The 16,578-nt window shown below is 40.9% G+C and overlaps 1 protein-coding gene across 1 annotated transcript; it reads left to right on the top strand.

Annotated features, from left to right (window-relative positions):
• The first annotated feature begins 521 nt into the window (after nucleotides 1-521).
• LOC100371204 (uncharacterized) lies at nucleotides 522-16,248 on the top strand. Its single transcript, XM_006815228.3, has 12 exons — nucleotides 522-637; nucleotides 863-1,111; nucleotides 2,488-2,644; nucleotides 3,294-3,381; nucleotides 9,986-10,077; nucleotides 10,642-10,921; nucleotides 11,483-11,629; nucleotides 13,265-13,477; nucleotides 14,146-14,285; nucleotides 14,512-14,682; nucleotides 14,819-14,874; nucleotides 15,724-16,248. Exons 2-12 carry the CDS (start codon nucleotides 1,057-1,059, stop codon nucleotides 15,885-15,887), a joined length of 1,563 nt encoding a protein of 520 aa, XP_006815291.2. The 5' UTR covers nucleotides 522-637; nucleotides 863-1,056; the 3' UTR covers nucleotides 15,888-16,248.
• The last annotated feature ends 330 nt before the right edge of the window (nucleotides 16,249-16,578 follow it).

Below are 16,578 nucleotides of genomic sequence, written 5' to 3'. Positions count from 1 at the left end.
TTTTAGTTCGTTAATAAGGATAACCCGTTGAATGAATGAAATAGCCATGGGGACCCTGGAACATGTCATCATCATGTTGCGGATAGAGACAGCGATGATGAAACAGTGTTACGTGCATAGGCTCAAAATTATGCCAACAACTTTCTCGAGTATAAGTGACTCTGACATAGGAATAATCGTTATGGATAAGAAGAATCTGACATATGATGGACGAGAATAGACAATGGTTACAGGTGAGGGGGAATCTGAATTATGATAGTACTGGTGAACATGTGTTTATCTGGCGATAATTGTAATACACACATGCGGTTTCAGCAAATTAAAACAAAATTTTGATTCCTGCAACTTTTTTTGGATAAATTCACCCAAACGCTAACATTATCGTGTATGGAAATCTAATTAATTGTGGTGAAAAACCGTATCCTACCCAACCATAACCACAGTCCCGCAACGGGAACCCAAACATCTAATTTACGTCGATTCCGTTGGGCATGCGCACTAGTCGTTATTGGAATTTGTGACGTCACTTGGTGGCGCTCTTCGGGCGACATTTTGTTCGTGAGTTTGGCCGATTAACAATCTGTAGGCGAATTATTATTTGTATATTATTCACGACTCTATTATATTTTTGTTGAAGGTATGTGATATATTCTACAGGTACGATGACATTTATTGTAGGTAATTGTGCTATAACGTTATTACTGCACAGTAGATCGATGTAAACGCCATAACTGTGTGATTGTTTACCTTAGAAACACGACGATCGAGGCATGTAGTCGGAGTTGTGCAACTGTAAACATCGACCACGAATTCAAATACAGTTGTATAATGCCACCTAATGCTTTGATGTACTTCGTTTCAGCCTGACAACAAACACGCGTGTCGGAATTAAACCACCGTCATTGTTTGCTGGGTGAGTCGTTCGCAATCTATTTCATTTGAATCGACCGTCAAATTTCTTGTTCGGAGAAATAAATCTCCTGAGAAACACCGACCGGTAGCAAGATGTATTAACAACCTAGTAATTTGAAGTAAAGTTTGTGGAATAATAACAACATGTTGTCACGCAAAGATGCTCAGAGTATTCTTGATTCAGTGCAGTTTCCTTCAGGTGAGTGATGACGTCATTCACTATGTTTGATCTTGTACAGAGAATCTAGACCCGGGTTCCCCAAGGAAGTTGTAAACACAGGGAGCAGCTGTATGCTCCATGCACTGCAATTACCTCTTAGTAATTCTATCAACTTACAATCTTACTCTTCTTCATATAAGACTAATTTTTAACTGGGTTAATTTCAATATCCAAACATTTTAAATGGAGGTTATTATAATTTGATTTGTTTTGTGCTTTTTATTAAAATATATCACCAGAAATACCAAATCTAGGCATCTACTTCTAGGGAACAGCAAATCAAGAGTGTTGCACTAGCCGTGGTCGTATATAATATAATTTTGGCGTAACATTGAATGGATGGGAAAAAAACTCAATAAACATAACCTGTGTTCATTTTAGGTGTATATATATGAGTATCACACTTCCATCACTGTGGCTAGATGATAGATACTTCAACCCAAAACTGTGAGCGGATTAATTTTATGTAATGTCAAATTAAAAAAAAAAATATGGCGCAATTCTTTTGCCTAATCTATACTTTTTGGCCAAACATTAAAAATGATACAAAATCACATAAGATTTCAATGAGACTTAATTGAAATTAAATTTATTATCCAGAATTTAGAGCAAATTGGAATTACTTTATTGTAAACATCATTATACAAGCGTATTCAACAAGCTAGTACCGGTACTAATGATTAAAATTAGACCTACCCTACCTGTTTTTGAAGTTGGGATGAATTATATATATAATAATAATAATAATGAATTTATTGCATCCTTAGAAATAATTTCCATTGGTTGAACAGCAATAAAATGCTAGTAATAAAGTACAATACATATAAAACTAAAGTAAAAGTAAAATGTCAGTTATTGTTATTTCTGATTTCGAATATTTTGTATAAGTATTCATCAACTTGTCTTATTAGTACGTCTTCTCTTGAACTCATAGTATATTTAAATATCTGGTTATCACTTTTCAATTCTTCTGAAATATTGATATTATTAAATAGCTTTTGTCTTTCTGTTTGGTATCTAAGACATTCCATGAAGAAATGTTCTTGATTTTCAATTTTGATCTGGGAACATTGCTTACAGATTCTGTCTTCTAAAGGTATTTTGGGTTGGGTATGTCTACCCTTCTCAATTTCTAATACATGACTGCTTATTCTGAAACGAGTCCATAAGATTTTATGTTTCAGATTACATAAGAGCAAATATGGTTCAAAAGTGTACGAGTCTTTAAACTTTATATACGTTCTCAGTTTTCTATTATCATTTGATTTGTTAGATTTACACCTATTCTATTCCATTCATCTGCTCAACAATATTTAGACTTAAAACTATTTTGTTTTTTATAATCAAAAAATCAGACACTCCAGCCAGCTCTACTACTCTGCGTGACATCAAACTTGCTGCTGCTCCAAAGTCTTTAAGAAGAACCCTGATAGAACAAGGTGATGGTAGTAGTGAAGTTAGAAGTGCAGCTGCTATTGAAATACAAAGAGCATGGAGAGGATACTGGGCCAGGTGGAGTTGACTTTGTTTTTAGATTGTAATTGTATTATCAAAAGGATCCTTCTTGCAGAATTGTACAATAGTGACACCACAGAGTCCTTGATGACCATATTAGCTATGATTTCCATATCTGACTGACTTGGTGTCCTTTCAAATTATTATAGGCATTTTAAGATAAATTTACAGCAAGTCTCAGAAGTATTGTGGCAGCCAATTAACAACAAGACTGAGATTCGAAAGCCAACTGTTTAGTAAAAACCAAAGCAGTTAGCCAATTTGCTAGCGAGTTTGCAAATTGGCTGCCCCAATACTTCTGAGACTTGCTGTAGCATTTTTGACACTAGAACTTGGACTTCCCTCTGAATACTGTTCTAGCTATATATATTCCTACCATTTAGGACAATTGTAAATTCTACCTTGAATGTGGTGTGGTGTTCCCAATTATGATATTTTTTTAAAAACTATACACTAGCTGTCAGATTCTCTATTCTGCTGGCACTTCTATGAGAGGGTTAATCATTCTGAAAATGTTTCTGGAAGTTCATATTATAGTATAGTATATTTCACATGAAAGTACTTTTATCCACACACCACAAAAGATCTGATTTAAACTGGTCATCTATTTTGTAACTGAACTACGGTAGTTCTGTTTCATCAATAGGTGTCGTGTGTTTGCTATCGTCAATCCTCGTGTAAGTCGGCAAGCTAACCCAAATCAGAGTAGAGTCAGAATGGTACCATCACCAATGGTAGGTTAAAGAAAAATCACTGAACTAATGAGTTTATCTGTTATTGATTCGATTAATTTTTTTCATAAACATATTTTTATGTATCTAGTCATTGGTGTTTATATTTATTCATGTGGCTGTCCTGTCAAGTCAGTATGCATGAATTGATATCACTTGAAATGCATTTATCCTATGCAATGCAGAATACATGTCAATTTCTTTATATGGAAATCTATTATGAATCCAGACAGCTTTGTCCCTTAGATACTAATCACGTGACAACCTTACACATTTTTAAGCCTGTATCTTTAATTTTTTTCTAACCGTTTTTTTTTTCATCAGCTTAGCCTTACCTTTTCTTGTTTGTGTTTTTGTTTGTTTTACATTGTATTCATTATAATCCAATTCACTACGTTCAATTACCCACCATAGACTCCGGTCAGTCAAAATGACTATTTTGAACTGTAGGCATTAATCAGCGATTCTGCTGGTGACGGAGAGATAGAATCCAGGTCAGGGGAAGCCCCATGACCTCACGATTCTTTTACCCCTTACGTCACGAACCCACATGACCGGGGCCACCTGGCAGCGCCACAGGTAGCCGTCCATCACTCTTATTTTCTCTCCGCCTCGAGTGGAGATGAAATCTAGCGAGCTCTGCTGGATCGCCTGCTTTTTTTTTCCTGTCCGGATTTATAGCTTGGGTGGTTGCCGCTGCACGGCATCCGACATTGTAGGTGGTAGCATAAGTTTTTCTTGTCATTTTTACCCTTGTGTCGTTTTCCTCTTTGTGTGTAGTATTTTTTTCTCAACAAAGAAATTAAAATCCGGCGCCACTACGTAACCAGTTGGTTTTCATGGCGGCACCTTTTACAACTGTAATTTGTTTCCCTCATGCATGTCGTCTTTTATTTTCAATGTATTTAGCAATATATAGATGTAATGACAGCACTAGGGCTCGCTGCCGTTTTCTTTCCGGTCTCCTCGTGTTTCGAGTCGACCGTGCAGTAGTTATATTCAGAATTTACCAGCATAGAACCCGCATCCAAGATATTTTGTCATAGCTACGTGCGGGTTTTGGGGTTTTTGCGTGAAAGCGTGTTTTTTTCACTGGAGTTCTGAGGCCTGAGATTTTCTTTCATAGCCATCAAAATCACTGAGACTGACCGCGTCACAGCAAGGTCGCGCGTCCAGTAAACAAATCCGTTAAAGTGAGTTGCGTGTTTTGCATGAGTGGAAAGTCCTCACGCTCGGCTACCGGTACTTCATGTACCGGGACGTTGAGTAAGAGGCCAGACGACGGAGGTACCGATATTTTTCTCGGTCTCCCCCGCTGATCGGAGGGCATCCTCACAGTCTGTTTTTTCAGGCGGTGTTTTACCCAATTTTACCGGCTGCAGCGAGGCTGTGCCCCTGGAGGCTTTCCTACTATGGGGCCCGTTGCGGGCAGGGCACACGTTGACCCCCCTACTTTCAGCCAGCTAAAACAGTAACGAATTTTTCCTTGTGTCCGGTTCCCGCTGTGGGTTTTGACTCCTTTCTTACCGACCCATGGGCGTCCCCAGAGGGAACCGACCCTGTCATGAGACGCACAGTCGAACACGCTCCCTCTCACATATTTAAAGTGAAAGGAGATGCAGTTCGCTCGTGTCGGATACATCAGGTACTCCGGGCGGTGCCTCAGAGTCTTCCATCTGTATGACTCGGTGAGCCACGCTTTTGGGGTGAGGCGGAGTATCATCGATCCCAGTGATACAATGTATATACCCCCACCCTTGATCTTAAAGTGACCACCTACGGTTGCTTCAACGCTTATGGGATCACGGGCGTCGGGATCCAAAGCAACCCCATCAGCAAGTCTCTCCCTGTCCGCCTGAGTGTGGAGTGGGGCGCAGAGCACGCAAACGGTGTTGATGGGCGGCGTTGGTCAGCTGCGGAGGATGTAATGCTTAAGGGCCCCGGGTGGGGATAACATTAGGCAACACTTCCCACTGGACCAAACGCTATCCAGTCGGTGTGGTTTCGGGATCAGACCCCATAGCGTGGGATGAGACCAAAACGCCCCCAACCGGATTCCAAGGCTCCTTCCCCAGACCCCGGTACCACGAATTTGGCAAACTGGGCAAAGGGGGATAGGGATAGCCACGTTCCATGGGTGTCTTTGTCAATTGAAGACGACCCATCCAGCCCTGAGGGCAGAGTTGCTTGAGCACATTATTATGCATGACCAGCACTCGGGACACCTTGGAAGCAGAACGCACCAGCCTCCTAGACCAGGCGACATTTTTACTGGTGGGCCCCCGCACATCTACATGTGACACCCCCTAGTGTCGCCTGGCTCTCTTGGCCAGGGCCACTACCGTGCTACGAGACGCAGCCTTAGATGCACGTGTTTTTGCTGACAAGCTGAGCCAGGGTACGTCCCCACCTCAGTGACGCAGACTGGACATCCTCCACCATCTTTGTTCAGGGAATGGTGGGTACAGTCTCGGAGCTTCAACGTGCAATGAACCAGAGGGTTCAGATCAAATCCGCTAGCCAGTTGGTCCTGCCATGGGCAAACGGAGGGCACCTCAAGCACAGAAAACACAACGCCCTACGGCGTCGTCCCCTAGCCAGAGTCAGCCAGGAGGCAAGCGCTTATTACCTTCCATGGGAGGGGAGGGTAGTGTTGCGTCCCCAGGGAGGTAAGAGCCAGGTGGTGGCTCCTCACCCTCCCTGGGCGGACGTCTACCCGGCAGCAGGGGAGGCATGTTTGACGCTCACCTCTGCAACGGGGGGGGGGGTGGGTGGGGGGTGGACAGGCACGTGTTCGGTGAATGGCCAGGTCACAACTTAGTGACTACTTCAGGCTTTGGGGAACTCACCTCATGGGGGAATGGAGCACCCTCCTCGCAACTACCGAACACATGGCCACATATCCTGTCATACACAGATTGCGCCGGTGTAGTCCGGTTTGGAGACGACGGGTGACCGATCCCTGGACCTTTCCAGGTGGTGACATCCATTTACGGGATACCGCTGAAATCTCCATTTCCCCCCGTCAGTGCCTCCCCTGTTGGACACTGCCAGGGGACTCCCACAAGGCAGAAGCAATCAGACAGGAAGTAGCAGTTTGCTGGGGAAAGACGCCATACACAGGGTACATCAGCCGGAACTAATGCCAGGCTTCTACCCAAATATGTTCGTAGTACCAAATCTACAAGTGGCAGGCGTCCAGTTTTGGACCTAGGCAGACTGAATCAGTACGTGCTCCTCGATCGGTTCCACATGGAGACACCATTCATGGTTCTTCTCTCCATCCACCGTTTTGACTGGCTAGCCCCGCTAGACTTAAGCAGGGCCTACCTGCAAGTACCGATGCACCCAGCTAGTTGCCATCTCCTTCGAATCGACCAGCTGGGCCAAGTATTTGAATTTTGGGTGCCCCCCGTTCGTGATGAAACAGATAGTGCTGCTGCTTCACCAGATGTCGGTACACCTCAATCTGTACCCAGACTCCCGGTTATCAACAACCCGGGCAAGGGGTAATAGCCAAACGCGTCAGGCTAACACGGGATTTACTTCACCAGTTGGGCGATTAGTAACTCGACAAGTCCCACCTCGACCCAACGTGCAGTTGCTGTCCCTGGGCATGGAGTTTTTTGCACAGAGTTAAGCTTGGCTTAGCTATTTCAAGCGTATTGCTTAGTGCTAAGCAGCCTAGCCGAATGCCTAGTCAGCGTTCCCTCGGTGTCCCTCCTTGAACTAATACGGAGCATAGAAATGATGACCTCGGTTCGAAGGGTCGTTCCCCAGGCCGCACTACGCAGCCGCCCGGTATAACGCTTGTTATAACGCCGAGCTCTCCTATGGGAACTAGATAGGGTTTCAATCTCGAACCAAGTGAAGGAAGCCCTGCCCTGGTGGTCGTCACTGGCCAACCTCGGACAGGGGAGCCCCTTGGGCCCGCTCGCCGCAGGTATGACTCTGGTAACAGATACCTCCCCCTAGGGTTGGGGAGCGCATCTATTGGGCCAACAAACCCAAGGATATGGCCCCCCGCATTAGTTTCGGGACTACCATATCAACCGGCTCGAACTGAGAGCAGTGTACTTAGCACTACCACCCTTTCTACCTGTAGTTCGAGACCACAGAGTCCTGCTCCGCACAGGCAACGCAGCGGTGGTCTCCTTCAAGAAGGAGGGGGGACGCATTCCCTATCCTTTGGTGCCTGGAATACAATGTGGAGCTAACCGCACACCACCTTCCAGGGGTGAGGAACAGTCTGGCGACATCCTTTCAGGGCGGCTCCGTCTCCAGAACACGGAGTAGCTGATACCCCAGTGGGTAGCCTCTAGGCTGTTTCGACCGTGGGACGGTCCAAGATTGGACCGTTTTGCCGCACCCCGGAACGCCAAGCTCCCGACGTACGTAACACTCCTGCTGACTCCAGGAGCCTGGGCCAGAGTCGTTTTGTTAGCCCCGTGGACCCACTTAGTTGTGTACGCCTTTCCTCCCTTCCCGCTAGTTCACCGAGCACCGGAGAAAACTTCGACAGGTGCTCACCCGCATATTATCATGGGTTGCACACAATTGGCCAAGCAAGGCCTAGTTTCCACTTCTGTTGGAAATGCTAGTCTAACCGCCAGCAGTGCTTCCGGACTTACCGGACCTGCCATCCCAACCAGACGGCGCACTACCAACGAACCCAGCAGGTATCACTTACACGCATAGAGGCTCTCAGTAGACCCGCACATACCAAAGCCTTATCTGAGCGGGCTGCCAACGTCCTGGCCAGGGCGAACAGGGATTCCACCTATGCGGCCTACATTTCTAGGCTGCAAGCATACACTGATTGGTGTAGCGGAAGGGAGATTGATCCATACTATCCCTCTATTGGCCAGGTAGCAGGCTCTTTCATCCACCTGTTTGCCGAAGTGGGTTTGTCCTACGCAGCGAGCGTTGGCTACAGGTCGGTCTTGTCCCCCACCACTCAGAACGTACGGGAACAAGAATAGCCGATTGTCCTATTATTAGGAGACTATTTACTGCTTTCCAGACGCCAAGACCCCATACAAGCGAGCCGCCCAACTGGGACTCGTCGGCTGTGTTGTCTGCTCTAAGCAGACCACCCTTTGAGCCTCTCCAAACAGCACCACTCAAATTTTCGATGTGGAAAATAGTCTTTCTACTGGCCCTCGCCTCAGGTAGGCGCCGGTCAGAGCTAGGCGCGCACTGTCCTTTGCGGATGGTTGTGCCACTTTTATGGACGATCAAGTTGTATCGGGTTGTTCGCCAAGAACCAAATCCCAGGACACGATCCTCAACCGATCGTCATCCCCCGACTGGCAAATATTGTCAGTCCGGAGGATCAGGAGGAATTGCTTCTCTGCTAGGTCCGAACGCTGAGTTGCTACGAGAACCGTACCAGGTTTTCTAGACGGGGAACCAAACACATGTTTTTGTGTTACGGCCCTGGCAAACAGGATAAGCCGGCTTCCCCAACTTCCATCTCCAGGTGGATTACTGCGACTGTACTGGAGGTCTATAATACACTATCCTCCTCAACACAGACCTTGCAGAGACACCAAGTACGAGAACATGAGGTCCGTGCGATTGCTAACTCACTAGCACTAGCGTCAGGTGCCCCCCTCAAACACATTCTGAGGGCAGGCTTCTGGAGAACGCAGAACGTCTTCATCAACTACTACCTAAGAAACACCCAATCTATTGAGCAGGCTCTTATCAGGTTAGGCCCCGTCGTAGCGGGTCAGGCCTTGTTTGCTGACCCAGCCCGAACGACCCTCAGGGGCCTCTGCGCATAGGCGATAAGTCAGTCTCGGCAGATTGTCTGTTCCACTAGCACTTCCTAGAAGCTCCCAGGTTTCGCTTCTGTCGACCTACGCCCTCATGCGAACTGTTTCGGTCCTACTTCAAGCTTATCACCCCCGAATTCGGCTTGGGTCGAGCTTTCTCGGGCACACCGAACCCTGTCACCACAGCAGCATTGGCATCTTGCTTCGGGGATAGCACAGGCAAGGTAACACACCACCCTTCTTGGGTCTTAACTTAGGTTTTTGGGTTTGTTTTCATCCCGGACTGGGGAAAAGTCATCATTCTCCTTTTTTTCTGTTTGTGAACGTAGTGAATTTAGGCGAGGGTTCTCCGAACCCGCCTATTCACATAGTTCATACCCACCATAGACTCCGGGTACCCCCCAACCTCCCCACTCTTTCCGTCACGTTGGTCTAAGTCCTCGAGGCGGAGAGAAAGGAACCAGAGTGATGGATGGCTACCTGTGGCGCTGCCAGGTGGCCTCGGTCACGTGGGTTCGTGACGTAAGGGGTAAAAGAATCTTGAGGTCATGGGGCTTCCCCTGACCTGGATTCTATCTCTCCGTCACCGGCAGAATCGCTGATTAATGCCTACAGTTCAAAATAGTCATTTTGACTGACCGGAGTCTATGGTGGGTATGAACTATGTGAATAGGCGGGTTCAGAGAACCCTCGCCTAATTCCACAGAAATGTTAAATGATTAAAATAAATAAATATGATATGCTAAATCCAAATAAGACACACTTCTAGTAGTTTTCAAAAATCTGGATTGCTTGTTTAAGTACAAATTCATATTTGTTTATTACAGGCTGAAAATGAGAATACAATGTCACGGTTAGAATGGTGTTATCACAGATACTATACTGTTAGAGTTCAGTCTGGAGAAAATGACATAGCATCGTGAGTGTGAATACTTATTTATTGTATTGAAGTATCCCTTGTTAAAGATCCATGTTAGGTGGTCCAGTAATCCATTTCTAATAGAGTTTGAATACAGGTCTAAAACACAACTTACAACAACTTTGGTACAAATTTGATAAATCATATTGCCTTGATTATTGATGGATGCTGTATCTATTATGTGACCATGATTTATATGGGTCTTTCAGGTATTGTAACTCTCATCTAAAAGTTCTATCATTAGCTAAACAAATAGCCCATCTTGGAAAAAGTTATACAAGTATTGATCCTACTACAGCATGCTTGTTTATTTCATCTGCTCATGAACTACACATGTAATGAATACTCATGCACTGGTCTCAGTTTTTTTATGTTTATGTAATTTTATTTATTTTTCCATTTATCATACTGTATCCATGGATGATTCTGTCAAGTATTAAAATAAATACCCAAATACTTTTTAGATTATTGTCATTATCACCTAATAACCATGGAAATTGTCATCCACATTGTGTATTGTTACTTCTGTCCAGTTCATTCACTGCACATGCTTGCTTTTATCAGATTTGAAGATTTCTGTGCCAATTATATCCAAAACTGGTGGTTCAGAGTGAAAAAAGGGAAGCGAGTAACTCCGTCCAGATCATCATTTAAATCATCCAAGACTGTGCCACGAAGCATGAAAGCTGTGAGAATTTTGCAACGCCAGAGTTCACATCACAGTGCATCATCTAAAGCATCATCCAAAGCATCTACAGTGAAATCAGTGAAGAAAGTGAGAACTGAACCACTGGGTAGAATGGAAGCTGCTGTGATTATACAGAGAGGATGGAGGCGACATATTGTAAGTTTTATTAACATAACATGGATGTGAATGATACTGTGAAATACCACATGTATATCATACGTATATCTACAGTGAGATGTAATACAGAACAGAATATGTATACCACATAGATTAACGTCACATACTGCCAAACTTGTTTTCAATGTACGCATGGAATAAAATAAACAATTTGGCATCAAGAAAATTCATGGAAATATTTCATGTGTTATATATTTCTATAATTCCACGATATTTTCTCTAAAATTGATGTCAGCAGCCACTCATCAATATTGCTAGAGTATCTCATCAATCCTTGCTTGTGGTTCAGATTGTTACAAAACTCTGGCAGTAATCACACATCAAAAAATATTGTGGGATTATATATAAGTATTTGATAATACAAAGTTTGACTAATTTAAAATGACTTTAACACTTTTTAATGATACTGATACGTTATGGGTCTCATGGGATATATGATATGTGTTCCATGCGATATGTGATATAGGGTTATGCGATATATGAATGTACACAATATTTAAATAAAATGTCTTATATATCAAAAATATTTCTCTGTCGTAGGATGTTCAAGTTTATAAATATTATAGAGATTTAATCAATTTCCGTAACCGTGGTGATCCAGCAATGATGTTAAGATGTGTTAACCCTAAGGAAACCCCCCTGTTAGATGCAGCAAGTGGTGTACATGTGAAATTCAGACTTGCCGGGGTAAGTACATGTACTGTGGAATTTTGAACGAAAATTCAAGACCAACAACATAAGGCTTTAAAAGAGCTCTGCAAATGTAGGAAAATTCAATTTACAGTTGTTTTTTTTATATTACTTTTCATTCTCTAGATATTCAACTTTTCATTAGTATTATGTAGTCCACCATCTTGATTCTTCAGCAAAGGATTATGGGTAAAATATCACATCATATCCACTGTTGTGTGAAATTGAGAAAATGATTTCATTTATAACTTCAAAACTCAGAATTAGTTGAAAGTTCAAAACATGTTACCAGTGCCAACCATACATATAAAATAGTTGTCATGGCAACATAACTGAAAATATTCTTGTGTTTTTCCACCAAATGCTAAATTTTTTCTATATTTTATACATTATTTTTAATGAGAGAGGTTATACAGATTATATATAACTTGTTGGCTGCTAAAAGGGGACAATAAATTTGTCAGTTTATTTTTAATGACCAAAATAATTTTTATGTTTTTTACTTTTGTGTATCTGTAACAATCTAATTTCCATTATTATAATTATATACATGTCAGAGTTATATGCACACAGAAAATAACAAAAAAAATAACTGTATTTGCTCTGTTAGTAGTCCATGTGTTTACGTAAATGACTAAGCTGTGTCATATTTCAGTGATTTAGTATACAAGTACAACGTTATCGTACTATTGTGTATTTGCTTTTATGGTAATAGATTACATGTCCCCACTAAATGTGTGGTTTCAGGGTCAGCTGCTAACAAACAATAATCCACAGCCATTTTAATTGGGTATGGTATTTTATCATTTATTTGTCATGCTTTGGTTTATTTCTGCCTTTTTCAGTGCAGAGAAAATAAATACTACTTTTCTAACACATTGAAGCTGCCAAACCAGAAAGAGATATTGATGGAATGGCTGTATGTAATCCGTCTCTGTTAAATTTAGGCAGATGTCATGCACCAAGCTATTCTCCTTCCCAGAGTTCCTTGTGGTTAAATCACCGAAAGCATCTCTGCCACCACACACCGCCATTTTGTGGTGAAATGCCACAAAACTTTTACTACACGTATCATTTGCATATTTTTGTCATTAGAGGGATCATGTGTTGATTTATTCCTACGCCGGTACTGGTAAACAAGTTTCAAAATATGTTATCGATAGCTGATAATGATTTTTCAGTAAATGCACTGTCAAGGGTGAAGTAGTCATAATTTACAAAAGAAAATAATTTTATCGCGAAATAACAGTTACTTAAGTGTACGGTTCATTAAACTGACCGTCTTGTCACTTGCCAGACGAAGAAATGTAAAGAAACGAAAGCACTCAAGGGTATTGACGGCTAAATCATCCTACTGCCACACCGTTTGTGCTATGGAAAGAAAAAAAGGAGCTTGAAAACGGCCAGAATCTACAAACAACGCGTGCACATTCGTTGGGTTTGAAAATCTAACACTTGCATGGCAATGTTTTGGTGAGCGTCTTTGAAAGTAGTACCACTGTCACACATCTACCAATCACCGTCAAGCATGAGTTCTTGGGTGGCAGACATATATATACATAGAAATAGAACTCTGCCTTGGAGATTGGCACCAAGTGTCACTGCATTCAATTTGTACTGCTTCTTTATTAGGAGAGATTTCCACCAAATATATATTACAAGATATTTACACACAGACCAATACAAGATCTTTGTGCAAATAGTCCTAAAGATTATACCAGACCTGAAGCCAAACTGAAAATGATGAAAGATGTACACAATAAACATGATAAAAGGATTACAAATGTGAAAGTTGGATGGTATCAGAGAATGGACAATAACGGGTGGAGATTGGTATCTGACAGGGTAAGGACACTTCTGTTTTAAAATAGTAATTCTGTCAGACAAGTTCCCTGTTTTTAAAATAAACATGTCTTATTTATTGGTTGAATTATTAAGTTGAGTTTCACTCAACAAACTCATTCATTTGAAGGTCATGGGTATCATTACAAGTATATATATGGTATATATAGAAAGAAATAATCTTAAAACTAAAGATATTAACCTCTGGGATCACACAATAAATATTATTGTTATTTCTCATTTTCCATTGTGATAGCCTTAACTGATCATTGTAATATTAAAATTCAATGCTGCAATTTTATTTTTTCATAAATATCAGCAATAAGAATAAGTGCATGAATTAATATCACTGAATGGAAACTATTCTGAAAAATTTGTTGTTTGCAAATGTGCAGTGTCAAGCAGTTTTTCAATCAAAGATGTTAATTCATGTATCAGGTCATTCGTAGCGTCCATATATGGTGCAGATGATCTTGAGATTGAACTTTCAACAACATGGCAGCTCATACGTACTTTGCAATCTTTTTTTGAAATTCACAAATTAAATGAATATATTAAATAATTAGCTTTCGAAAGTAAAGTGAGTGCACAAATTAATAAAGATTGTGAATTAATTGAGTTTTTACCGTACATTAAGATGTCCAATACAAGAACTGTTATGTTCATTGCAGTTATTACAGAGAATTGATTCAGACCCAATAACATGGGAAAGCTCACACAGAAAAATCAACTTCCATCATGATAAATTGAAAAGACGACAAGATGTTGAGAAAAAAAGGAAACGAAGAAAAGTTGATTGGATGAAGAAGATGTAAGTAATGGCTTCCCTATCATTATTGTGATGTAAATGTATAAAGTTTTGTCATTACTTTGTGTGACTTTCTAGCCAGTATGAACTGAATCTAGCTTATCTCTCATTGAACATCACATAAAATCAAACAAAGCACTATATTTCTTTTTCTTTTGCAAACTTCACAATAATCTACTAACAATTATGTGATAGCGATTTTTCAAATCATTCTTTCTTCTCTCTGAAGGTATCGAGAAGGGATGCTAAAAGCCAAAAGTGATGACAAAGAGACCATTTCCCTGATAGAGGGCGCTGCACAGGGAATGGTAGAAACTATTGAAGCTGAGGGACCAGATGTTATTGAAGAATGGGAAGTTGATGAGTTGCTGGATTGGACCAATGCATTAAATTTTGATGAGTATGTGTTGTTAACTTTCTGCTATAATTCTTATTTTTAGATTGTATTCAGTAATCACACCACTTTTACTATATTGAGTATCTGATAGTATTATCAAATGCAGAGTGACAATATTTACACTATATTTATTTTTTAGTTATCTAACAGCATGGAAGGAAGTTGCAACGAGTGCTAACTCTGAAGCTACTGCTGGTAAGTATTGTTTTATCACTTCATAATCACACATCACACACACCCACAATAAATCAAACCTTCCAGATGGTCATTCATTGTATTGATGCTACTATCAAGCTGTGCAGCACATTAAGTGGAATGTCATCTAATGATCTCAATAGACAACAATTTGGCAAGTGTTTTGCTTAACATTAGAAAGATTTGAAAATAGATCACTGAGTTTTAATTAGAATTTTATATAATCACCATGGTGTTAAGGTAAAATAGAAATTGGTGAAACATGTTCTTGGCAGCAGACATCGAGGCATTTTCACTACCTGGCAACCACAAACAGTTGAAAACTGGGTGAGTTGTTGAGACTCTCCTGAACTGTTTAACAAGGTTACCCCTACATGTGCAACATATATAAATTTGGTTGCTCAGAATTGTCTCATAGCTGAGTTTGTGCGGTTTTCTTTACTATTATCTTTTTGCACTGGCCCTTCGACTGGCATACCACAGCAGCTCACGCAGAGCCAATAGAATTACATGGTACAGTGGTGCTGTATTAGCCACATAGAATGTTCTGTGATGTAGCTCCCCAAGATTTAGTTTTGTCTTTAAAAAAAGATCTGTGGTAAGCAATCCTAATTTGTTTACACAAATGTAGATTTTTTCAAAATGAATTTGTGTGCAGTGTACACATTATACATTGCTGTGATTCACAAATTAAGTTCTAGAGTAAAATGCAGATAATATGGCTAATCAACTGACAACGCAGAATTGACATACTGGTATAACTTGATCAGAACTAACATTGATGGTCAGTTGTTGTATGACTATTAAATGTGTTTAACTTTACTTGTTTGTTTACTTGTTTGTTTACAGAGGAGGCGCTGACACTTGCAACAAATAAACGTGATCCTTTTCAAATCACGATAACAGCTGGTAGGACACCACCTATTGCACCATCTCCATCAAGGGCTACAACTATTCCATCCGCTGCACATGTTAGTAGACCATCTCCTGTATCACAATTATCAACTAGGTAACTGTAAGGATAGGTGTGTCACATCAGTACCAATACATCAATGGTAATAATGTATATACAGCTCTTCAAGGACAATATTCTCAATCACATGCGTCACAGCAAAACTAGTATAATAGATGAGGATGCTTGGTCTCAGTCAGCTATCTATCTCCGAAGGTGTCTTTTGTTGCAATAAACTTTCCATCCTGTCATATCACAGATTGCATTTATAACAAACCTAATGTGTTGTAATATTTTGTAACACTCATAATTTTATTTGAACAAAGATTTTTTTTTATTTTTGAAATGATGTTGTGAATGAATTTTATTATGCAGATTGTGTGATTTTATTAAATAAGTAAAGCAAACTTTGTCTGCTTTTATTTGGTGTTTGTAAGCAATTGATTGACAAATGACGTGTCTCTTCTGAATTTATTGTCCGCCTGCATGGTGTTGTTCCGTTCAGATATTTCTCCCTCTACAACCAATTAAACCAAATTCAAGATGCTCTGAATTATGAAAAAGGATTTTTTACAAGCATAAATGTATAAATTTGATAATAAAACACTCAATAATAAATTACGAATGCATCCATTTAGGATACCATATTTGCTCTATTAGTAGTGCATATACTTACATAAATGACAGAGGTGTGTCTATGATCAAAATAATTTAATAATTCAGTATAATATAATATTTTATCTAGGCTTTTA

Source organism: Saccoglossus kowalevskii, chromosome 11, assembly GCF_978046115.1.
Source record: "Saccoglossus kowalevskii chromosome 11, keSacKowa6.1, whole genome shotgun sequence".
Lineage (NCBI taxonomy): Eukaryota > Metazoa > Hemichordata > Enteropneusta > Harrimaniidae > Saccoglossus > Saccoglossus kowalevskii.
The sequence above is the reverse complement of the archived record's forward strand: the minus strand, read 5'-3'. Positions and strand labels throughout refer to the sequence as shown.

Bases quoted from the DNA above. Each gene is read 5' to 3' on its own strand.
- LOC100371204 (XM_006815228.3), top strand. From the start codon at position 1,057: ATGTTGTCACGCAAAGATGCTCAGAGTATTCTTGATTCAGTGCAGTTT. The intron at 3,382-9,985 runs GTAGGTTAAAGA...TGTTTATTACAG, and splicing joins GAATGGTACCATCACCAATG to GCTGAAAATGAGAATACAAT. The intron at 14,683-14,818 runs GTATGTGTTGTT...TTTATTTTTTAG, and splicing joins AATGCATTAAATTTTGATGA to TTATCTAACAGCATGGAAGG.